At 46.3% G+C, this 25,467-nt stretch overlaps 1 protein-coding gene across 8 annotated transcripts in view; it reads right to left on the reverse strand.

The window, feature by feature from the left end:
* DOCK7 (dedicator of cytokinesis 7) overlaps positions 1–25,467 on the reverse strand; it is a 177,473-nt gene that overhangs the window by 23,179 nt on the left and 128,827 nt on the right. For 7 of the 8 annotated variants that reach the window (XM_075067657.1, XM_075067656.1, XM_075067655.1 and 4 more), the window contains 10 exons: positions 15,333–15,502; positions 13,093–13,247; positions 11,860–12,042; positions 11,034–11,169; positions 9,652–9,748; positions 5,821–5,917; positions 4,771–4,905; positions 3,673–3,825; positions 1,935–2,093; positions 1,519–1,619 (listed from right to left, as the gene is read on the reverse strand). In XM_075067657.1, the coding sequence (XP_074923758.1) occupies positions 1,519–1,619; positions 1,935–2,093; positions 3,673–3,825; positions 4,771–4,905; positions 5,821–5,917; positions 9,652–9,748; positions 11,034–11,169; positions 11,860–12,042; positions 13,093–13,247; positions 15,333–15,502 (1,386 nt within the window). Of the gene's footprint in view, positions 1–1,518; positions 1,620–1,934; positions 2,094–3,672; positions 3,826–4,770; positions 4,906–5,820; positions 5,918–9,196; positions 9,215–9,651; positions 9,749–11,033; positions 11,170–11,859; positions 12,043–13,092; positions 13,248–15,332; positions 15,503–25,467 lie in introns of all 8 variants that reach the window. The other variant, XM_075067658.1, reaches the window with a different exon arrangement.

Genomic DNA, 25,467 nt, shown 5'->3' on the forward strand with positions numbered 1-25,467 from the left:
TCTCTGAACTAGAGTCATACACAAAATAATTGCCTGGACTTCCAAGCTAGGAAACTCTTGCTGGTGTTATCATTTAACTTTTGTATTGCAGTAGCACCTAGAAGCTAACCAAGCTGGGGTCCCCATTGCACTAGGTGCTATATAAACACCAGTGTAAATATATGCTATAGCAGCAGCATAGGAAGAAACAGGGTGGTGTTTAAATAGAAGAACTCATTTTAAAAACACTTTGACAGTGAATGTAATGTTCTTGGGACATAATAGCAAAGGGCTTGATCCTGGGAGGTGCTGAGCACTCTAGCTCTGATCCAGCAACGAGCTTAAGTACAGAGTAGTCCCACTGGCTTTAAAGTCAAGCATGAGCTTCTGTGTTTTGCTAGATCAAGGCCACAATACACAGCCTCTTGCAGGATTAAACCCTACTGGCTTTGGGCTGGACCGGGCATAGTGTGGGCAGACACTGTGTGAGCTTCCCCACCTCCTCTGCCAATGCAGTTGGAACATAACCTGAAATACCCAGGCTGATTCAGTCTGGGGCCCCTCCTGAGGAGACACTGCCCACTGGGCTGAACAGTGTTAATTTCTGTGGTGGTTTGCTGGGTGGGAATTGGGATCAGACCCTTAAGTTCACCACTTGTCACCTGATCCAAGATGTGCCTTCCGTGCACCAACCTGCTACAGTGCATCAGGGGAAAAGGTGCCCTTATCCAGCTCTCTTAACAACATTCACATTCCCAAAATCTAAGATATTTGGGCCATGTCTCACTGCAGGCTGATCAGACTCGTTCACCAGGCTCCAGGCCAGGCTATCCTGGCCTGATTGTTTCAAAATAGACTAATAGCAGTCATTTTAGCTGTCTCTTTCTGTCCTGCTTATCACTCCTTTCCTTTTGCCTACTGTTTGCCATGGCCTGCGCCTGGTCCCTCTGAAAAGACTAGTTGTCTTTTACTTCTGTGCAGCTAGACTGGTCCTGTAACTCAGATGCCTTGCACTAGTACATGGGACAGAATCTGGAATGAAAAATGTTACCCGACGTTTTCCCTTCTGGGACCGATCTCTCTCCCAGTCTGCCCCACCCATGAGACGTTCTTCAGATATTTCACTGCTGAGGAAGGCTGCATTGCTAATAGCTTTTTATGAAAATTCGGTGTTTTGATGCTATTTTGGAAGCACTAATCTTGAGCCTGGGAGGAAGAGGTTTGGTCAAACTCTGAGGCCTATGGGTGGGTTTCAATGGCCTCCTGTATTTGCAGGAAAAGTGGTGCCACTGAAATATCTCAAACTGGAGGAGAGGTGAGCACCATTTGACCTTTGCATTAAGTGGTATTCCCATGCTCAGCACCATGAGGATCATGGTAACACAAGGGAAGCAGTTTTAAATGTAAAAGAGGTGATTGCTACTTTTAAAAAAATCACTATGACAGAGTATTTCAAGTTCTAAAGATGGGAAATACAGCACTCAAATACCACAGCTGATTGCATCCACTGTACATCTGCAATAGGTATGTAAACTCTACCTGTACATCAAGTCTATCAGCATTTCTGGATCTTCCTGGTGTTCCTTCATTTTAACTGTATCAGACAGGATCATATGGAGGTTGAACACAAGATCCTGAACCTGTAATACAGAAGCCGATGAAATGAATTGCCATCAGGAACTCACTATACACTAAAGACATTAGGGCCACTGCCTATTTTGAATCTTTGTACATTTGCTCCTTGTTATCAGTGGGAGCTAATCAAGGGCTTGAGTTTTACAGAGCAGCTCATGGATCCCTCTCCAAGAAATGTATCCGACAGCCCTGCTATACGTGGCTTAATCTAAATCAGCCTGTTTTAAAAACCCAGAATGAGCCACGACCAAAGGCTTCATGAAAATCCAGCCACTCCTTCCAGCTAAACGTAACTCTTGGCCGGGTGGTATTTCTCTAACCTGATCTGGGAATGTCGTCTCCCGGAGTTCCAGATCTTCTTCAGCATACGTCAAAATAGTCTTCAGAGAGCGTCTCAAAAATTCCTCATTGAAATTCTGGGACGTTCCCACCAGGGACGAGAGGGACATGGTCACCTGCATTTTAACTCGGGCAAAGTTCTGTAACAGAAAAGTTACTACAATGCAATCACTCCATAGGAATCTTAACTGTCCATTGCAACACTGGTGCAGTCCTGTTTGCATCCTCCCACCATCCATGGATGTGGGATAAAAACCAAACATGTAGTAACACCTTCCCTTTCTTAACAGGGCTGGCCAACTGAGCAGCCTCAGTTCCTTCCCTGTCTCTGAACAATGCTTTTTAGTGTCTCTGCCACTTCGTTTGTTGTGTGTCTTTGGCTGGCATATGGCAGGGGTACTTCGCTCCAGACAAGAGTTCTCCAGAGAAGAGCTGTTAGATTTCCCTGCTTCTTCTTGCTCCTCTCTTCAGCATGGTGTATGAAATGACCTGTTGGCCCTTGTGCAACCCAGTCCCTTTAAAGGAAGAGATTACCCCGTGTGTGCATGACCTTCTATATCAGGTACCCCATTCTGTGTTGTTTCAGCCCACAGGCCAAATCCTCAGCAGGAGGGTACAGAGGCATTATAGTTTCAGTGGACAGAGCCCTGTGATAGTGACTAAGTGAGCTCAGTTCCCTTCCCCTTTTTGCTCTCAATTTAAGAGCATCTGAGCCCAGAAGCCTGTGCACACTTCAGTCTCTGCTGTTCATGAACAGCAAAGATTTTATCACAAGATGAAAGAAGCTCTAATCTCAGCTACAGGAACTCTGTAATGAAACACAAGGTTTTTGGGGTATACTTTGTGAGATTGCTGCAGTGGCGCTGTTAAAACATTTAATAGTAAAGTGAACACTGGGAGCTCTATTTGTAATGTAAAGTGCATATGGGGAGAATCAGGTTGAGATCCAATTAGACTCATACAGAATACAGAACCAACAGCACCTAATTAGTCTAGATTCATGCAGACCTTTCACAGAGGACACACTTAAGCCTTGTGATGGGATAGCCGAGGGGACAGGTTGTGGCTCTCTTACAGGGATGCACAAGACAGCCAGAGGGCAGTTCCAGTAAGGGTACAGAGCTGTAAGGAGCCGGCAGGGCCGCAGAGGAGAATGCCTGCGGTGCTCTCCTAGGAGGTAGTGCAGTGGTGGCATTTCCCAGGAGTGTTGTGCATCACTGTGCGCTCCTGGCCTAATGTAGCCCCACACCATCTCCTGCAAGGGGCCTGCGCCTAACAGTGCGACCTGGCCCTACAAAAACAGTGAGTAGTAAACAACAAGTCGTTCAGTTTGAGAAAAATTCTACAATTCAGCGGAGGTCCTTGTCCATTTTTTTTACTAAGTCTCTATAAAATTACAGAGGAGGCAGCCTGGTCTAGGGGGTCAGGGCACCAAACTAGAATGCAGGAGGCTGGGGTTCTAGTCTCTGCTCTGCTGCTGACCTGCCGTGTGACACACGGCAAAGTCACTTCACTGCTTGGTGCCTTTGTTTCCCCCTCCCATTCTTTGCATGTCTTGCCTATTTTGATTGTAAGTTCTTTGGGGCAGAGACTGTCTCTCACCAGTACAGCGCCCCACATTGTGGGTCCCTGATTGCCAATGGGGCTTCTAGGTACTACCAGAATACAAGCAAACTCCAAATGATTCTAATAAAATAACAGCAGCAGCCATATACTTACATTTCCAATCTCGAAGTTCTGCCTCATAAGGAGGTAAAGAGAGGCACTCGCGTGGGACCGTATGGTACTAATGCTGCTGCTGCAGTGTCGCAGAAGCCTCAGGCAGAGATCAGCACACTGCTCGGTCTCCTCTTCGAACAGCAGCTCAGGGAACTGTAGTGACAGCACATGAGAGAAGTAATTCTGCTGAGGCTGCCAGCATCAACTAATGGACCAAGTTCAGCGGTGAATCTAAGGATTCATCTATGTGGACAATTAAACTGCGGCAAGCTGAGGTGTGACTCTACCGTGTGCTAGTCTGCTGCGGTCTATCTGTGTGCGTTAGCAGTTCATTAGAGTGATCTGGGCTAGTCCTGTTACAAAGAGGACTAGAACAAAGTGCTCAAACGAACTGCTAACATCTGTCAGTCAGATGCATGTGGACAGACAGACCACAACTGGCTAGTGGGGGGTTAGATTACACCGCGGCTTGCTGCGGTCTGTTTACGGAGACAAGCCCTAAGTTACATTACAAGGAGTTTGTATCGGTATAAATTACATTTTCTTGCAGTTCCCTCGGTTTCTATGTTAAGCCAGGTTAGACTCCTAGCCTTTCTTACTCAAACTTCATTAGACTCACGGATCAAATTCGAAGGTCTGAGGGTCAAATTCTGTACACTAGGTTGGACTCCAGTAAGATATTAACATCTACATGTCAAGAGGGTGTAAATTACATGACGAAGAGCTGGAAGAAGAAGAAAGGTGACGTTACATTAGGATAGAGGGTCCTTGATGTGCATTAGAGCAACATGGGCTCCTTAGGCACTGGTAGGGTGGGGGTAAGTAGCTCTAAGTAGGTCTCAATGAGTAAGATCAACTCAGTGTGTGTAGAAAAGATGTGACATAAAGATGTGATATAATTTTGTCCACAGTAGTCAGACCTGACGTGTATGACTGCAGGGAGCAAACATGAAGAACAGCCAGCCTCCTTCCATTCATCAAACCCCACAGCGTAAAGACTAACATTAGGAAGTACAGAACAACAGCCTTGCAGTGACATGACCCAAATACTGAAGAGAAGACCCCACTACATGTGACAGCCTCCTGCAGAACACTCACCTTTGAAACCAGAGCTCTCTGGGTGGCGAAGCAGTGTTGCAGATAAAGTGCACTTTGATTACAGGCCATGCTGTGGAGAAGAACTTTCAGCACCCCACCGAGAATGCTCTCTTTGGATTCCGTCACAGACACAGTCTGTCGTCAAAATTAAATTAACAATCACATGAACAAAGTTAACCCTTTGGCCGATCAGGTGGTGCTACTGTCTCGAATAATCTGCACTGACCTATTACAAATGTGTGAACCTCACAAGTTTCTGAGACAAATCCTCAACAAGTGGGAATCAGGAGTTCTACTGAAGCCGATTTACACCTTCTGAGGATCTGGTCCTTGAAGCATTATGTATGCACTAAGCTCTATTACAAATACTATTTTAGAGACACACTTTGGCTGGCTCTTGTGTGGGTTTGGAAGGTGGAAGATGCACCCAACACAAGAGCCAGCCACAACTGGATTCTCTGTGTGAAATTCTGCCTCCACTGAAGTCAACAGAGGATTTGCCATGGACTTCAGTGGGGCCAGGACTGCTCCCCGCTAACACTTAAACAACCTAAGAGACAAAGAACAACAGAGCCATAGTTGCAGAGGGGAGCTCACTGCACCTCCTTATGAGATAGTTCCGGTGGTACCCTCCCCATGTGCCTTTGGGAAGCACAATTCCTCCTGCAGCGCCCTGGGGCAGAATGGCAAACCTGGGAAGGAACTAGCAGAAATTTGTCAGAGGAGGGCAGGACCATGGAAATATGACATATGCTGCCAGGCATTGTTTACACATTAAAACACACAAGCAAATATTTCCGGCATTACTCTAATGAGGGTGACAAGGCTGGAGGAATGTTTGTGATTTACAAAACAGACTGTTATATGACTGGGGAAAAAAATCACTGTGATCTTTTATCTACTCTAGGATCTCACCTCCTGGACCCCCCTTTCTGCTGCAGCAGCAAAGTTTAAATACGAACAGCAGGAGGACATAGTTTAAGAATCTGAACCACTTAACCTGCTAGCAAAATGTTATTCGGACATCTGCAAAACCCCCCTCTTCCTTACCTGGACAACTATTTCTAATGTATCCAAAATAATCAGATTTGCTTCAGTTGCAAGATTTCCATCAATAAGCGCTTCATGTTCTATCTCTGCCCTTGATCTAACAGAAGAAAAGACAGCATTCAAGTTATAGTAAGTTTAAAAATCAGGCCGGCACATTTTCAAGGCTCATCAGTGGGAAAAACCTTGCTATAAATGCACACAGTTAGTTATGGACAACACCACAAGAATATCTAAATGCATTAATATAGGTAAGAGTACAGAGGGAGGGAGAATTGGGTTTTTTTCTTGATGTATAAAATATTCTATGCGATTTAGGTTTATCGCCCTCAGGCTAGGTCATGATCATTTCTTTTCCTTTCATTACTCTACCAGTAACCTCTAATATCAGCATAAGCATCAAAGTCCTGCTTCAAAGGTGGTTTAATAGCATTGTAAGGCATGAAACAAAAGAAATAAACACCTTTTACTTTATGTTACAGGATATGAGCACAAGATAGTGCTCTATGAGCTAGTATTTTTGCCCTGTTTGCACTAGTTTGCCACTACCTAGTAGCTAGGTTGGGTCCAGTATATTGTACGTAGTACGTATATCTGGTATTTATTCTTTTGCCTCTACATTATATTAAAGGTTTCTAAATATCAGCTTTCCAGAGAAAATCATATCAATGCACTATTAAATACAATGTACTTGGTTTCCTGGAAAAGCTGACTGTGGTCCCAGTCCTACTCACACTGGTGGTCCCATTTCTTCAGTGGCACTATTCAAACTTCAATAAAATCAGCTGGATTTGGAAAATATCCTTTAGCAATTTTAAGTATGATTGTGGCTTGCCTTGCCTGGCTGAACAGGAAGGTGGGTGGAGAGGGTGCTCTCCTTGCATCCTTGTGTGGGGAAAAGATACAGTATGGGAGGGACACACAAATGAGCAGGCTGGATGCAGGCAAAACCCGCACGCCATCATTTCAAAGGTGCTAGAGTGCCCGCTACACCACTGGCTCCTCCAGGGCCCTGGGAGCAATTCTAGCTTACTCAACCAAATTCTCTCTTGGAGCTCCTGCTGCAGCACGCCTGCCCCACACCCTGTCCCCCACGGAGGCCATGCTATAAAAGAATACTCTAGTCCTAAATCTCTAGACTATGAAAGCTCTGGATTGAGGCATAGACTGTACCACTATTTAAAGGATATCAACTGCAAAAAGAAGGGCTGGGTGGGATCACTTCACTTGGCTGGACAAAATTCTTTGTATTGAATAATACTCTACATTCATTTGTTATAAAGTGATTATTCTCATGTTAAACTCAAAGTGCCAAATTCTACCCGTAGATGGAGTATGTGCTCACAACTCTCATTGCAACCAGTGGGAGCTGTGCAGAAGAGAGGCCAGATTTGGCTCAAAATAGAATGCTCAAGGATGACTTGGAGTGTGGGTTTATGGAGCTGTTTTAGCAGATTTTTCTTTTAAGAGAGAAAATTAAATTATCTTTCGTCTACCATGGTAGTTCCATTAGAGACTCCAGCTGTTCAAGAGGTATGTGAGGCCACTAGCAGGGATAAGAGAGATTGTTTGGGGTACAGTACCATCAGCAAGATGACATACAGCTCTATAGGCCAAATTCATATCTGGTGTTTTTTTATATCTGCTGATATGGAATCACATGAGGGAGGAATTTGCTCCCATGTCTCTATTTCATTGGATCTGACAGCACAGTTCAGCTTTGCCAATGTCTGGACATGACTGGAGGTTTGGATAAAAGTTACTTGGCTGACAAAACAAGAGGTTACAGTCCTGAGTTGAGTAAAAGCAATTGGCAGGGATGGTAGAGGTGGCATTAGCCCTTTCATTTTCAGGAGCTATGTCTGACTTTTGTTGTTGGATGCCTGACTGCTTCCAGATAGCCAGATTGCAGCAGCAGTCAAGAGAGCTTTTTTCCATCTTCATGCAAAGTATTTTTAAGGGACCCATCACAGTAGAATTTAAGCTCCCTTTTGCTAGATGGTTACAGCCCTTCCTTTTGGACACAGACCTCACCACAGTCATCCATGCCAATGGAGCACCAATGTGTAGTCCACTTCAGAGAGAGCTTGGAATCCTCAACCATTGCAGAGTAAGGCTGCTTGCTTATACAGGGCAGTTTCACACCTGGACCACTTCACACCTTTGCTCCACAGACTGTGCTGGTTTCCCATCCATTTCAGCATGCAGTTCAAGGTGCTGGTTGTGACCTAAAGCCCTCTGCATGCAGGAGTCTGCCTATCTCCTTGTAGTCTTGACAGCTGAGCTAAAAATTCCTATATCTGAGGGCTGGTGGCTGGGTGTTCTTAGTGAAGGGTCCTTGACTATCTCCTAGATCTAAGTTTGATGGTTTTCAGAATATGTTACAAAGGCTATTTACTCAAGCTTTTCCTGAGACATGGGGAGAGTTCTTTGGTTTCTGGAGAGGGTTAGCATGGCTACTTGCGTCCATGTAGCTCATTTTGGCATGTGTTCAAACACTGTCTTCTAAATGGATGAAGAGGTATAAGATATACCGCACATATGTAACATTAATTCATTGTGTAGTGTGTGCCTGTCTCTGTGTATGTATGCATGCGCACATGCACACAAACACACACACACACTTACTTCATAATAACTCTAATTTCTAAAATTCTTGGGTTGAAATATGTCTGCAAAATGCAACAGTGAATCTCCTGGGATTCTATTCAAAGCTTGTTACACAGATACGCTAGAGCCAAACAGCAAAAATACTGCATTTCTGTTGTGCTGGTGGCAAGTGCTCTGGAGATGTCACGGAAGGAGAACTATGTACCCCAACGTGCGTTGTTGATAGGGTGGGTGCACTGCAACATGGAGGGGATGAGGCGGAGAATATGGTTGTGCCAAGATCAAAGCACAGGATTCCATGCACAGCAGAAATCCATGGGACCACAAACAAAGGAGTGAAACGGTCCAGCCATGTGGGAGGAAGGAGTAGATGCACTGTGGGTGGCTTGGCCTTCCTTCTACTTGGGCTCTGCCATTTCCCAGTTCCCTCAGAGCTTCACTTGAGCTGTTTGATGTTCATGATTCGGGCCAGTCCTTTTGCTGGGCCTTCAGAGTACCACTAAGGGAGAATGGAAGCCTGTGGGGTTGTAATTTTAGAAAATGGGAAACGTGCGCAGCAAAACTCACACACTATTCCTGAGCCTTCTAGCAAAAAACAAAGCAAACTTAAAAAGTAATGGGTGTGACAAGCAAAAGGGATTATTTCAACCAGTTACACACACACAAAAAAAACCTTTGCCAAGCATCAGAAACAGAGCTGCAATGGTTGAATATGCAGATGTACAAAACGAAAATTACACAAAAAAGCCACACACCGATGCTACAGTACCTGAGTGGTTTGTGGTTTCTAAAAACACAGCACATGTGGAAAAACAATTAAAGGGATGGATTAGGACAGGAAAGGAAAGCATGCTTGGACAACTCCAGAATAAGAGACTTTCATGGAATAAGGGAAAGATGACATGAGACATATATGCTATCTGTAAATATAGCTAATGGACTTTTTCTTTACATTACAACTCACTACAGGAATCTAAGACGACACTGGAGTTTACTAGTCTTAAGTCTCATTCTGAAATGCTGAGAAAGAAATGGAAAGTGATGCCATGTCTGTCAGCATTAAAACTATTCCTATATAATCAGCCTGTCTGAGCTTACGGCCTGATCCTGCTAACACTGAGGACAACTGGACTGTTGCCTTTGGCTTCAATGGGAGCAGAGTCAGGGCTTGAGTTTGTAACGTGACCATGCAGTTATTGATGTAGAAGGATAAGATAGAGTTACTTGTCAAGCTTCTCTGTGTTTTGACGCCAGTGAGTCATATCCTTTCTCCATCTTAGATTCTCCTGACTTCCAAACGCACTCCCAGATGGACTTCTTTCTGTCGGGTAACATCAAATTTTTTTTAATAAATCAATATTAACTTTTTCCATGTGGCAACCAAAGACTTGGTTGCAAGTAATATGTGACAGACAGCATGAGAAAACTCTATAGCATGCAAAGCCATAACATTCATCTGTCCGTACAGTAGAACTGCAGAGTTAGAAACACCTCGGGAATGGAGGCTGTTTGTGACTCTGAAATGGTCATAACTCTGTACAAAACATGGTAGTCGTTCTTTCAAAAGTTTACAACTGAACACTGACAATACAACTTTGAAACTTTACTATGCAGAAGAAAAAATGCTGCTTTTAACCATCTTAATTTAAATGAAACAAGGACAGAAACCGTTTCCTTATCGTGTCAAATCTTTTTTTTGAAACATTCCCTTTTTTTTGGTAGTTTACATTTAACACATTACTGCATTGTATTTGGGGTTTTTTGTTTGTTTTTGGGTCTCTGCTGCTGCCTGATTGTGTACTTCCAGTTCCAACTTAGGGGTGTGGTTGACTGGTCAGTTCGTAACTCTGATGTTCGTAACTTTGAGGTTCTACTGCGCTTATATGGACCTCCATTACCATATTATCTGACACTTCACAATCTTTAATGTATTTATCCTCACACCACCGCTGTGAAGTAGAGAAATACTATTATCCCCATTGTACAGACTGGGAACTGAAATACGTACAGACTACGTGTCTTGCCAATGTCACACAAGAAGTCTGTGGTGGAACTGGAAATTGACCTTGGGTCTCCTGGGTCTAGTGACCTAGCCACTGGACCAGCCTTCTTCTCATAATCAATAAACAGCAATATTAATCTCAACAGGGTGTTAATTCTGATACACGATGGCAATGTAATTACCAAAACTGTTAACTATTTCACTGCTTATCATTTTAGCAGAAACCACCATCCATTCAGGGACTGAGTTTCCACTCTGGCCCTTGACATACAGTGACAGGGTGTTGGTTCTGCCTACAAGGTCAGGCTAGCGTTCCCAGACACTATTACAGGAGTGCTCTATAAAAGAGACATGTCTACACATGTAAATAGTTAGGTAACAGATAAAGTGCCTACAGAGGGTGCTCACAAATATGCAGCATAGTTTACAGGACCAATGAAACTTGTGCACTGCAAACCGCTTCCTCTGTGCAGCTCTTCAGATGGAGCTTTTAACTGATACGCGTATCATCCTGCAGCACTCTACTGGATCTGGGGGCTCTTTGGGGATAGTTTCAAGGGACTCTCATATAGGAAGGTCAGCAGCAACTGGCAAGCTTACTTACCTAGCTGCCCTCTGCTTCTTCGCACCATTTCTTGCCTCGCCCCTATGCTTCCCAAAATAGCTTCTTCAAGTTTTGCTCTCATGTCCTTCGACTTCTTAAATGTCAGACTGTTCATTCTTTCAAACACTTTCTTGCCCTGTAGATTTCAAACCAGAAAAGCACAGATGTTGAGGGAAGCCTCCTTTTACTTGGGATGGACAAGAAGGCTAAATGGATAGAACCTATCCCACAGGGTCAGGATGTGCTGTAGGAGATGTCCAGGCCATGATGTCCTCAACAAGATCTGACAAGCCTGCAGCGGGGAGAGGACAAGGGAGATACCACTGAGGGGAGGACACAGGACCAACTGGTGACCTGGGAAGCTGCTAAATCTCCACTGCCACTGCAGGAAGTTTTCCCTGATGCCTGAGAGTGAGTAAATGGGACTGTCAGCTTCTCTTTGCTCTTACTTCCTGTGGCAGCCTCTGGCGTAACACATAGGGGGAGCACCTGCCTGCTTGCCCAGGGGAGTGGCAAGCGGGGAGAGGCTTTTTTTAAATCAGCCACTCTGTGGTGAGAGGGCAGAGTCACTTGGCGGCTGGAAGATAGAGGGAAAGGGACAGATGCAGAGGGACCGGGGGCTGGTGTGTGTATGGAAAGAGGCACAGCTGCCAGGATTTTGCAGGTCAGGAGAAGACAGCCAGGAGAGGGCGATGGGTGGAAGGGGCCTCTTTGGCACTGTGTAAGGGGTAGGGATGTCTATTTTTCTCTTTGTGCCTGGATGCTTGTCTGAATCCCATTCCGTGCCTCGAGGGAGCTTGAATGCAACTAACCAATATTTCTGTACCTTGTACTCAAAACAGGAGACACAGAGATACAGCAAATCCAGCAAGCGATTGAGCTGCAGCACGGAGAGGTCTGTGAACCATTTCTGCAGGACACTTTCGTCGGCATTCCTGAGAACCCACAAGAGGCAGATCAAGAGGCTCCGGCTCGATTCTGCTGAGAAGGTTGAGTGCTGCCGACCAGTCTGAACAGACAGGAGCAATCACTTCAGCCACACCAATTAGTGCCCCAAATACTTTGATAGTCCATTAAAAATAGCAGCATCAGGTAATTACGCTGGGCTAACCAATCATCATCCATCAGACAAGGGCAGGGGCCAGCAGATTTGCATAAATAATCATTATGAGCTAACGTTGTCTGAATCACCCACATCACCCACAATGACAGAGCCCAGATGAAACAAAAGACACTGAAATCAGCCCTAGCAACGCATTTTAAGCTAAATTCAAGTTATGGGAGTGTCCTCCTTTAAGCTCCTTCTCAAGACCCACTCCACTATGATGCTTTCAATAAATTTCCAGCTAGTTAGCGGCCTGGCAGGGGACGTCCATTCATTAGCAGAATTACAGTAGAGAAAAAAACCCCAATAACAACCTTGAAACCTGCAAATGATGAGCCTGTGTAATCTGATGTTCCCTTCATCTCCAGACCACCATGCCCTCCACTGTCTTGAGTCATTCAGCCTCTTGGTCTTGGTCTGATTAGACTGGAAATTCTACACTGCAGGGGCTGTCCTCCCTTTGTATGGGTACAGCACCCAGCAAAATGGGGCCCTAATGTTGACTGGGGTCTATGAGTGCTACCATAATCCAAATAAGGTGAAATCCACACCTGTGCAGAGGGCCAGCCCATGGCTCGTGCCCCACTCGAGCTCCATTTATGACTTGATTAAGTGGGCAGAGGCCTTGTGCTGAGAGCCTTTGCAAAAGGGTGAATTTCACCTAGAATGACCATAAGAGCAGCCATGGTAAGGCATTTTCATCAGCTTACTTTGAGAAAGAGGAACAGAAGCTTGGCAAAACTGATCATTCTATCTATGTCCCCTCCCCACCATCGGAAGGACAGGAATAACCTAGTGCAAACACCATGTGTTTCACATTTCCCACCCCTCCCTCCTGCTATGTAACATGCACAGACGCATGCTGACCTCTGTCCTGCTGCTTTGTGATCATCACCCTAGAGCATACAAATATCTGCCTGTTTACACATGCTCCAAGGGGGAATATTTTTGTACCGTTGATGTGAGTAGAAAACTGCTGGGTCGGGTGAGCTGAGGGACAGATGTTCCTGCAATGGCCATGGCAACTGTCTGACTTATCATGCTTCCACCTTCACTTTCATAATCGTCGATGGTGACACAGCTTGGCCTTCCTCGCTGATTGTGAGTCTCTGCAGAGAAACACACACACCTCAGTTAAACAGCGCATTCAAAGGTCCATTCTTCACAGCTCCTCTCTGTTGGTTTCATTTAACTGTCTGGTAATGGTCACTGAAAAAATTACATTAGACTGGTATTGCTAGCAAATGGGGATCTTCTCTCTCTCTCTCTATACACATATATAGTTATGTAAATCAAACATATGAGGCTAAAGGGAAAATTTTCAAAAATGTCTAAGGAATTTTGGAGTGTAAATCCCATTTTTGAAAGTGACCTAGACACTATGGAGCCCAAGTTTCATTAAAAGTCAATAGGACTTAGGTTCCCTAAGTGCCTAAGTCACTTTTGGAAATGGGATATAGATTCTTAAGATACTTAGGCACTTCTGAAAATTTCCCCAAACCTTCACCATGTAATTTAACTTAAAGGGCTGAAATGCTCAAAGAAGTATTCTATATGTAGGGCCCTACCAAATTCACGGCTATGCAAAAAGCGTCACAGACCATGAAATCTGGTCTCCCTCCTGTGAAATCTGATCTTTTGTGTGCTTTTACCCTATACTATACAGGAGACTAGCATTTCTCAAACGGGATGTCTCTATCCAAAAGGGGGTTGTGCGGAGTCATAAGGCTATTGTAGGAGGGGTTGCATTGCCACTTTTATTTCTAAGCTGCCATCAGAGCTGGGCGGCTGGAGAGTGATGGATGCTGGCTGGCCACCCAGCTCTGAAAGCAGTGCTCCAGCCAACAGCAGCGCAGAATAAAAGGTGGCAATACCATACCATGCCACCTTTATTTCTGCACTTCTGCTGGCAGCGGCACTGCCTTCAGATCTGGGCTCCCAACCAGCAGCTGCAGAGCTTCCTATAGCCGGGGGAGGTTCCTGGAGATTGGTCTGACCAGCCCCTCAGAGTGGCCCCTGCAGGCAAAGAGGAAGTCCCATCCTGCAATAGCTCAGCCAGGACCAGCAGCTGGAGCCTGGCATATGGTGGGAGCCCTTGGCCAGGACACCCCAAATCCTGCCCCTCCCCAGCTCCAGGCCCCACGCCCTGGTACTCAGAGGTTAAAGGGGCCTTGGTCTGGCTGCTGATGCCCAGCTCTGAAGGCAGCTCAACCGCCGGCAACAGTGCAGATGTAAGGGTGGTAATACCACAACCCCCCTACAGTAGTCCTGTGACCTCCTCAAAACCCCCTTTTGGGTTGGGAACCCCACAGTTATAACACCATGAAATTTCAGATTTAAATATCTGAAACTGATATTTATGATTTTTTAAATCCTGTGACCGTGAAATTGACCAGAATTGACTGTGAATTTGATAAGGCCCTAGCTATATGCCAGACTATTTCAATATCCAGCTTCCCCACCCTGGTCTGAAACAGCCTAAACATTTCGCCCCTCAGGATACTCTTGTCTGGCAAACAGCAGCAAAGCTGCTGAAGAAGACAACATCAGGTAATGTGTAAAGGAACACAGGAATTTGTTTTTTTGGTGCTGTCTGTTGGTGCTATCGTTACCAATATGGGACTGTTGTCTCTTTGATTGGATGTATTTTTAAATACGTATCAGAGAGGCTTAGGGTGTCTAGACAGACACCTCTTCTTTTATTAGTCTAAAGAAAATAAATAAATAAAATAAATAAATAAAAAGTTTGCATATGGTAAAATTCTGCATCCACATGGGCAAAAGGACACATGCACAATGAATTACTGGTTTTGTGCAAACAAATGGACAAATGCAGCTTTTATGCAAGGCAATTTTGAGCATACATTTTGCAGCTGGTGGCTTACTGTGCCCACTAGCTATCTTGTCGATCAATATTGTTTCATTGTTTCCCTACATCTTTCTGTAGTTTTATACGTAGATTTTAAGCTGGAATAGTTTTTTTATTCTCTTTGTATAGCATCTAGTACAATGGGTCCTGGTCCATGCCTAGGGCTCTTGGTCACTGTGGTAATACAAATAACAAATAAATATTATACTTTGAAAATAGCACTACCACCACAACAGTTTGGTTGCTCACTCCAGCAGCACTGACTTAATGCGCTCAAAAGCTGGGAGTAATTCAACATACATGCAAAGCCTGGTGCACAAAATACCTGTAAAATCATATAGCTGAGGCACGGTTTCCATGATCACGCCAATCAGAGGTAGATACAGCATAGCCACCCGGGCCTTTACCTGTGGGTCAGAGTACCGTGGATCGGAGTCGTGACTGGACAGTAAATTGTGTACCATATTGATGACCTTCTTATGCAATCCAAACAAACTGTTAAAAGAGAGTTGAGTCACAGGGATTGGTTAATATCTTGAAAGCAAACAACACTTTGTAACTAAGTACATTGTAAAAAATCCTGGTTTTTATTTTTAACCTGGCATGCACATACATGTATCATTATGCAATATTTCTCAATCTCAGACTCATTTTGGAGACTGGCTTTTATGAATTCACTGGCAGCTAAGTAGTAATTTTAACTATAGCACAAAGAATGTAAGTGAGAAATACTCCTTCACCGACATACAGGTCTGCAGGTCCTTCAGAACTGATACAATGTGAATGCCCCAGAATCCTTCTATTGAAGAAATCTACTTCTGCTACGTTTGATGGATGAGGTCTTGTTTGTAGAGTCTCACAAATTTACAACTGGAAACTAATGGGATCACAAGACACAAAAGAAAGGAACCTGAGAAGGGTCAGGGTTTTTAGTTTAGTTAGACCAGGGGTTGGCAACCTTTCAGAAGTGCTGTGCCGAGTCTTCATTTATTCACTCTAATTTAAGGTTTTGTGTGCCAGTAATATATTTTAACGTTTTTAGGAGGTCTCTTTCCCTAAGTCTATAATATATAACTAAACTATTGCTGTATGTAAAGTAAATAAGGTTTTTAAAATGTTTAAGAAGCTTCATTTAAAATTAAATTAAAATGCAGAGTCCCCCAGACTGGTGTCCAGGACCCGGGCAATGTGAGTGCCACTGAAAATCAGCTCACGTGCTGCCTTCGGCACACTTGCCATAGGTTGCCTACCCCTGAGTTTAAAACTTTGTTTTTTACTTACACCTATTTAACTGAAACTTCTGACAAGCACCCTTAGGATAAAAATTTTCTTTATACAAGATTTGAACATGCCTGACTCTTCAGCTGAAAAAACTTTTCCCCAGTTCTCTGGTCCTCCAAGGAGTCATCTAGCAAAAAAAGGCACTTCCTTACCTGAAACTGGAAAGTCTTTGAGATGTGTGGTCCCAATCTGTATTCCACATGGGGGGGCATATGGGTACCATGCGCCCGAGTCCAGGAATTCTAACAAGCAGTGTCTGGTGGCCCACCCATACGCAGCAGTTCTCCTAGGACTCCAGACTGAGGGCATAAGAAGTGGTGCAAGCCAATTCCTCTTCAGTTCCTCTTCTTAGAGTGAATCCAGAAGGATCCGAAGCAGAGGGGATGGAGGGTGAGTGGTGGAACACAGACAGAGACCATACATCTTGAAGAACTTCCAGTTACCGGTAAGTAACCTCCATTTCTTCTTCAAGTGCTGGTCCCTATACGTATTCCACACATGGGCGACTGACAAGTAGTCTTCAGACTGGGGGAGGGTGTGAGGAAGCTGGCAAGAAAGACGTCCTAAGGACTGCATCTGCATCGGAGGCTTGAACAATAGCATGTAATATTTTGTAAATGTGCAACTGGAATTCCAGAGAGCCGCTCTGCATATGTCCAGTAACTGTTCTTCCTGCAGTGATGCTGTAGAGGCAGCTTGAGCTCTGGTGGAATGTGCCCTTCCCCCGTCAGGAGAAGGGATATATGCTAATTGATTGCAGACAATGATGCATCCAGAAATCTATTTAAAGATTCTCTGAGAGGATATAGCTTGTCCTCGTGACCTTTCCGCTAGCGGAAGAAATGGCCTAGGAGACTTTCAGATAGATTTGGTTTTCTGCAGGTAGAATGCTAAGGTATGTCTGATGTCAAGGGAATGAAAATCTCTCTCCTCAGCAGAGACATAGGGTTTTGGCAAGAAAACAGGTAAGTGACACAGAATTCCAAAAGAACCCTGGGGAGGAATTAAGGATGTTATCGAAGAGAGACCTTTTCTTTGTGAAAAACAGAATATGGTTTGTCTGCCATGAGAGCTCACATCTCACTCACTCTTCCGGCTGAGGTAATAGTCACTCAGGATGCAATCTTCATGGACAGGTGGGACATGGAACTTGTTGCCAAGGGTTCAAATGGTGGCCCAGGAAGTGCTGATAGTACGAACTGAGGTCCGACTGAGGTGTAGGTTTGACAACTGGTGAAAAGGTCCTAACTAGGCCTAACATAAATTTCATTGTAATAGGGTGAGTAAAGATGGAATGTCCATCTACTGAGGAAGGAAGGCACTGTTCACTGCTAGATGGACCCACAGTGAGAGCAAATGGAAAGACATGAATGCTTTAAAAACAGAAGGTAATCTAAAACAACTGGGATACTTGAATTTGCAGACAGCTGCTTATGCTGAACCTAGGTAGAAAAACATCTCCATTTAGCTAGGCAGCAGGTTCTAGTTGAGTCTTTTCTACTTTGAGTAAGAATAGCTTGGACGGATGTTGAGCAAGAGCATCCTAGTTCTGATGCCCATCCAAACACCAGGCCATTAGGTGGAGTAGTTCTGGACTGGGGTCTCTGATTCTGACCCCTTCTTGGGTAAGGAGATCCGGGAAGGGGTGGATCCTGAAAGGAGGACAGATTGACATCCTCAGGAGCGCTGTGAACCAAAACTGTCTGGGCCATTTCTGACAGATCTTTCTCAAGACCCTTGTAATAGGCAAATAGGAGGGCAGACATTTCTGAGATTGCGTGTTCACAGAAGAACATTGCCCTGGGAACCACGAACCTTAGCTCCTCTGGACAGTACAAACGAAGTTTCCTGTTCATTTGGGAAGAGATCCCATTGAGGTGCTCCCCAATGAGCGTCTATCTTACAAAGCTCTATTCTGAGCATCTCCCACTTGTGAGCTACACAGAAGTGGTTGCTCAGGTTGCCTGCAAAGGAGTTTTGGGCCCCTGGAAGGTGTGTGGCTTGGACAACAATGCAGTTACAAATTATTTACAAATTTACAGAGTATAAGGATAAAAGCTGGAGAAATCTGTGGACACAGGGATTCCTTTTCAGGCAATGCACTGGTAAGAAGGAACTGAGGAGGCATCAGCCTGCACTGCCTCTAATATCCTCAGTCTGGAGCACAAGGAAAACTACTGTGCAAGTGCAGGCCAACGGACACAGCTTGTAGGAATTTCCAGACTGAGGAGTATGGCGTGCATGAGCACCCCATGTGCGGAATACACATAAGGACCAGCACTCAAAGAAGAAGAGAAAAATAAGGGCACATATTCCTGGTATTTCTAATTAAAAAATCCCCCAAACAAACAGGAAAAACAAGATCAAAAGAACCTTTCTGGCCTTCTTTATTCACTGTAAAGACGCAAAAGAGGACACAGTCTGGATGTTTTCCCCTTTTGCAGGTCACCAGCAACACATTCCTTTTCCAACATGTAGGTTATTTTTTCTTTGAAACTCAGGATAGCCCCACTCTGGTCCCTTCCTTCAACACACTGCAGGCCTGGGACTTTGGCAACCTCTGTGACCTCAGTGAAAAGGAAAGAAATAGGAAAAACCCTTGGGTAGCTCCATAACAACTGCCTGCAGAGCAGATGCAGAACCTCTCTGTCCTCTATAGGCAACAAGCTTGACCCTCCTCAAGGCCTTTGATCCAATCCATGAAGAAGGGAAGAGTTTGCATGCTCCAAATTTTTGTATTACATGTCCCCCAGGATTTGACCCTTAGGTCTTAAAGTGATCTGGGTATTTCAGGCACCATCTACTCACAGCTATTACTAAGTCAGTGGACCTGGTTACAAAAGGCTAACATTTGTAGATAAACCTTGGATTGTCCAAATTTTTAAACAGGTTACAGGGACATACTCAGGGGTGTTACAGTACAGTACAACAACTGCATTGTAACTGGGTCTTCCAGCTTGGCTATATGTGCGGTGTCATTGGGACTTAACACAACTAGGGAGGAAACATTTAAAGTGTCAGGAAATTACAAACCCCGATTAGAAAAAAGCTCTTTGCTATAACTGTAAAGTAACTGCCTTTATGTCCAATTAGTAAAAGCTAAAGGAAAAACTGCCTTGGAGATCACAGGGGTACCCAGCTTATGTAACACAATCAAACTTTGTCTCTGCTCCACCACCACTTTCCACAGTTGGCATGAAGGAGATGGGAGCTGATATTTCCGAGCCATATCAGAGAATAACAAAGAAGATCTATTAATTTTGTCAAATATCAGAGGGGTAGCTGTGTTAGTCTGGATCTGTAAAAGCAGCAAAGAGTCCTGTGGCACCTTACAGACTAACAGACATATAGGAGCATGAGCTTTCGTGGGTGAATACTCACTTCGTCGGATGCATGGAGCTCATGCTCCAATATGTCTGTTAGTCTATAAGGTGCCACAGGACTCTTTGCTGCTTCTATTAATTTTGCTACTGAGCTTGCATTAAACAGACCTCGCTGCCTACAGCTGGTCTCTTTGCCATCTCAGTCCTAGATTTACCCTATATTCAGGTGTTGCACAGTTGTATTATATGTTCTTTGTTTAATGGGGAGCTGTCCCAAACACTGAGGGCTAGATTCTGATTCCCTTATTTGTGTTCAATAGTACGTACCTTCCTCCACAATTCCACGGACTCAATAGGACTCTTTGAGGAGGAAAGTGCTACCCAACTTGAGAAAGGGGATCAGAATCTGGCCCTTAGGCAATGAGTAACATCACCAACAAGGAAGACATTATGTGCTAAGACAATCCAACCAGGACTTGATTTGTTCGGACTTTCTTCTTCTGTCACTGCAGCACACTAGTTGTCTCATCCACCTGTTACGCCTTGTCTTTTAGATTGTAATCTCCTTGGAATAGGGCATTGATTATATGTTTGTACAGCTCCTAGCACAATGAGACCCCAACCTTTGAACACTAACAATATATGGCAAACAATAATAGTAATGATACATTTAAAGGTATTATTAAGTCTTTTCTGTACATGAATTATGAAGTTATTCCATAGAAAACACGTATAGTGCAATTGAATGCAAACAGCTTGCATACAACAGACAGGATAATGGAACGAACAAGTTAAACAAGTCCAAGTTTCAATAACTTTATGTCATGTACAGAGATCTGAGGAGAACCCATGAATTTCCTATACAAAAGCAGTTAGCTATGTATCCCTTAATCCATTCCCACTGTAGGGCAACACATCTGGGAATAAAAGACGGTTACTCACCTTTGTAACTGTTGTTCTTTGAGATGTGCTGCTCATATCCATTCCGATTAGGTGCGCGCGCGCCGCGTGCACGTTCATCGGAAGATTTTTACCCTAGCAACACTCGGTGGGTTGGCTGGGCGCCCCCTGGCGTAGCGCTGCTATGGCATCGAATATATACCCCTGCCAACCCATCCGCTCCTCAGTTCCTTCTTGCCGGCTACTCTGACAGTGGGGAAGGAGGGCGGGTTTTGGAATGGATATGAGCAAAACATCTCGAACAACAACAGTTACAAAGGTGAGTAACCATCTTTTCTTCTTCGAGTGCTTGCTCATATCGATTCCAATTAGGTGAATCCCAAGCCTTACCTAGGCGGTGGGGTCGGAGTGAGATACTGCAGAATGCAAAACCGCTGGGCTGAAGGCTGCATCATTTCTGGATTGTTGCACCAGGGCATAATGGAAAGCAAAGGTGTGTACTGAAGACCAAGTAGCTGCTCGACATATCTCCTAGACAGGCACTCGAGCTAAGAAGGCGGCCGACGAGGCCTGTGCCCTGGTAGAATGTGCGGTATTATGTCCTGGAGAAACATGAGCTAGATCATAGCAAGTATGGATGCAAACCGTTACCCAGGATGAAATCCTCTGAGAAGAGGTGGGTAGGCCTTTCATCCGGTCTGCCACTGCAACGAAGAGTTGGGGCGTTTTGCGGAAGGGCTTCGTCCGGTCAATATAAAAGGCGAGCGCCCTATGGACGTCGAGGGAATGCAACTGCTGCTCCCGACGAGATGCGTGCGGTTTGGGAAAGAAGACTGGAAGGAATATGTCTTGATTGAGATGGAAGGCTGATACTATTTTGGGGAGGAACGCTGGATGTGGACGCAACTGCACCTTCTCTTTGTGGAACACCGTATACAGTGAGTCCACCATCAGAGCCCGAAGGTCAGAGAGACTCTTTTAGCCGGCGTGATGGCTACAAGGAAGGCTGTTTTCCATGACAGATACAGGAGCGAGCAGGTTGCCAATGGCTCGAATGGAGGAAACGTAAGCCTCGTCAGGACCAGGTTGAGGTCCCAGGAAGGGGCGGGGCAGCGTACTAGGGGGTATAGACGCTCCAAACCCTTGAGGAACCTCAAAACCATAGGGTGGGAGAAGACAGAATGACCACCTTCTCCTGGGTGGAAGGCAGAAATAGCCGCCAAGTGCACTCACAATGATGAGCTAGCGAGGCCTTGCTGTTTAAGATACCAGAGGTAGTCCAGTATAGTGGGGATGGGAACCTCCATGGGTGTGGCATTCAGTGTTTGACACCACCAGGAAAATCACTTCCACTTGGCCAAGTATGTAGACCAAGTGGAAGGTTTTCTGCTACCCAGGACTACTTCTTGCACTGGGGTAGAGCAGCGTAACTCCGATTGGGTTAACCATGCAGGAGCCACGCTGTCAGATGAAGGGATTGCAGGTCTGGGTGGTGAAGCCTGCCATGGTCCTGAGTTATAAGATCTTGATGAAGAGGCAGGGAGATTGGGTTGGCTATCAAGAGGTCAAGCAACGTGGTGTACCAGTGCTGTCGGGGCCACGCAGGGGCGACCAGGATAGGGCGAGCCCTGTCCCTGCAGAGCTTTAGGAGAACCTTGTGCACCAGTGGGAAGGGTGGAAAGGCGTAAAGCAGCTGGCTCTTCCATGGGATTAGGAAGGCGTCCGATATCGAGCCAGGGGCGAGACTTTGGAAGGAGCAGAATCTCTGGCATTTCCTGTTCTCGCGAGAAGCGAAGAGGTCTATGTGGGAAAAGCCCCACTTCCGGAAGACAGAATGTACAATGTCCGGGCGAATTGACCACTCGTGATATAGAAAAGATCTGATGAGTTGGTCTGCCACAGTGTTCCGAGCCCCCGGGAGAAAGGACACTACAAGGTCTATTGAGTGGGCTATGAAAAATTCCCACAGTTGGATCGCCTCCTGACAAAGGGGGAAGGATCGAGTTCCTCCCTGCTTGTTTATGTAGTGCATGGCTGTTGTATTGTCCGTAAGCACTGAAATACAATGACCCTGCAGATGTTGCTGGAACGTCTGGCACGCCAGGCGGACTGCTCTCAGTTCTCGGACATTTATGTGCAACGCTAGATCTTGAGATGACCAGAGGCATTGCGTGCGAAGATGGCCTAGGTGAGCCCCCCAGCCGAGAGATGACGTGTCTGTCGTTAGGGACACTGACAGCTGCATCGGATGGAACGGCAGTCCTGCACACACCAGGGAGGGTGTTAGCCATCAGTCGAGGGAGCCTAAAATGCTCTGAGGAATGGTGACCACCATGTCTATGGTATCTCTGTCTGGGTGGTAAGCTGAGGCGAGCCAGGTTTGAAGGGGACGCAGGCGTACCTTGGCGTGCTTGGTTACAAAGGTGCATGCGGCCATGTGACCGAGGAGGCTGAGACAGGTGCGAGCCGAGGTCGTCAGAAAGGTTTGGAGACTTTTTATAATTGAAACTAATGCCTGAAACCGGGGTAGTGGCAGGCAGGCTCTTGCGAGTTTGGAATCTAGAATGGCCCCAATGTGTGGGCACTACAGTAGATTTCTTTGTGTGGGCACTACAGTAGATTTCTCTAGATTGATCATCAGGCCCAATCGTCTGAATAGGTCTGTGATGATGACCACGTGTCCGGTGACTTGGGCCTTGGAGGTCCGTCGAATAAGCCAGTCGTCTAGGTAAGGAAAGACATGTATTCGCCGATGACGGAGGAAGGCGGCCACTACAGCCATACACTTCGTGAACACGCGAGGGGCTGTAGAGAGGCCAAACGGAAGGACCGCAAATTGAAAATGTTGGGAGTGCACCCTAAACCGTAGGTACCGCCTGTGTGGGGGATAAATGGTGATGTGGAAATATGCGTCCTTCATGTCGAGAGCAGCATACCAGTCTCTGGGATCCAGGGATGGGATGATGGTTCCCAGGGATACCATGCGGAACTTCAACTTTTTCAAGAACATGTTGAGTCCTCGCAGGTCCAGGATGGGTCAGAGACCTCCTTTTGCCTTGGGGATTAGGAAATATCGGGAATAAAATCCCTTGCCCCTTAATTCCTCCGGTACCTCCTCTATAGCCCCGATCGAGAGGAGCGTACGAACCTCTTGCCAGAGGAATTGCTCATGAGAGGGGTCCCTGAAGAGGGACGGGGAAGGGGGATGAGAGGGAGGGGGCGAAATAAACTGGAGGTGGTATCCAAATTCTACCGTGCGTAAGGACCCAACGATCCGAGGTTAATTGGGTCCATGCAGGGAGGTAGGAGGAAAGGCTGTTGGAAAACTGAAGGGGATCCTGGGGAAGGACTGGTGCTCTGCTCTCAGGTGCACCTTCAAAAGTTTGGTTTAGGGCCCGTCGTTGGTTTGGCAGGACCGTTATTGTGGCCCCCTTGGGGTCTAGACTGCCGCCTGCGGTTACCGCAACTGCGCCTTCTGCCAAAGTCTTGTTGTGACCTGGGTGGGGGGTAAGGGCGCTGAGGTTGGCTACGGAAGGACCTTCGTTGGGTCTGTGGGGTATGCATCCTGAGGGAATGCATAATCACCGATTGTCCTTGAGACTCTGCAGGGTCCGTTTTCTGAGAGAAGAGGCCCTGGCCTTCAAATGGCAGGTCTTGGATGGTGTGCTGCTGTTCAGGAGGTAGGCCTGACACTTGCAGCCACGATATCCGTCTCATCGTGATTCCGGAGGCCACGGTTCTGGCAGCCAAATCGGCAGAGTCGAGTGAGGCCTGGAGGGAGGTCCGTGCAACTTTCTTTCCTTCCTCCAGAAGGGCCTGGAATTCCTGGCGGGAGTCCTGTGGGACCAGTTCAGTGAACTTGCCCTTCGCCTGCCAGGTATTATAATTATATCTGCTAAGCAGGGCCTGTTGGTTTGCCACCCTGAGTTGGTGGCCCCCTGCACAGTAGACTTTACGTCCCAACAGGTCCATACGTCTAGCCTCCCTTGATTTTGGGGCGGGGGCTTGCTGGCCATGGCGCTCCTGCTCATTCACGGATTGGACCACCAGACAGCATGGAGGACTATGGGTATATAAGTACTCGTACCCCTTGGAGGGCACCACGTACTTGCGTTCCACCCCTCTGGCCGTGGGAGGGATAGACGCTGGGGACTGCCAGATGGTGTCTGCTTTGGCTTGAATGGAGCGGATGAATGGTAAAGCCACACGAGTTGGCGCATCTGCTGACAGTATGTCTATTACAGGGTCTTCAACCTCCGGGACTTCCTCTCCCTGTAGATTGATATTTAAGGCGACTCGCCTCAGGAGGCCCTGGTGAGCTCGGAGGTCAATAGGGGGAGGGCCCGATGAGGATGTCCCGGCTACCGCCTCATCTGGGGAAGAGGAAGACGACAGACCCGGGACGGGTGGCTCATGTATGGACTCGTGGTCAGGAGGGACGTCAGGTTTGGGAGGACCTGTGGGTCTGGTGTCAAAGGAGATTCATCTGTACCCGCTGGAGGGGGGCAGCTAACAGTGGCCTCCGGTGCGCGATGTTCCGACAGAGCGGAGCGTGATGGTACAGTGGGTTTGCCTTGGGCCTGGTGATATGCCCAAGGTGTCCAAAAGGACCACGGTTGAGGACCTTGGTCTGGACCTTGAGCCTCACGTAGAACTCGGTTGTGTATCTCTGAATCCCCGTAGGAGGCACTATCAGCGTGCGATGACACAGACGCATGCCAAGATGGCCATGGTGGAGCAGAAACCACTTGGGGAGGAGCCCTGCGTCCAGCGAACTGTTCTCCGTGCCGCACCGGAGAGTGGTACTGGGTTCTGTACCAGTACCGGGAGTGGGACCAGGACCTGCGACCGGCGCGGTGCCGGGAGGTCGACTGGAATCTTGAAGCTCTATGATGAGATCGGCTGTGGCGCGAACGGTGCTGGGAGCTGGATCGGTGTCTGGAGTATCGGGCCGAC

This window comes from Chelonoidis abingdonii, chromosome 7 (assembly GCF_003597395.2).
Source record: "Chelonoidis abingdonii isolate Lonesome George chromosome 7, CheloAbing_2.0, whole genome shotgun sequence".
Classification (NCBI taxonomy): domain Eukaryota; kingdom Metazoa; phylum Chordata; order Testudines; family Testudinidae; genus Chelonoidis; species Chelonoidis abingdonii.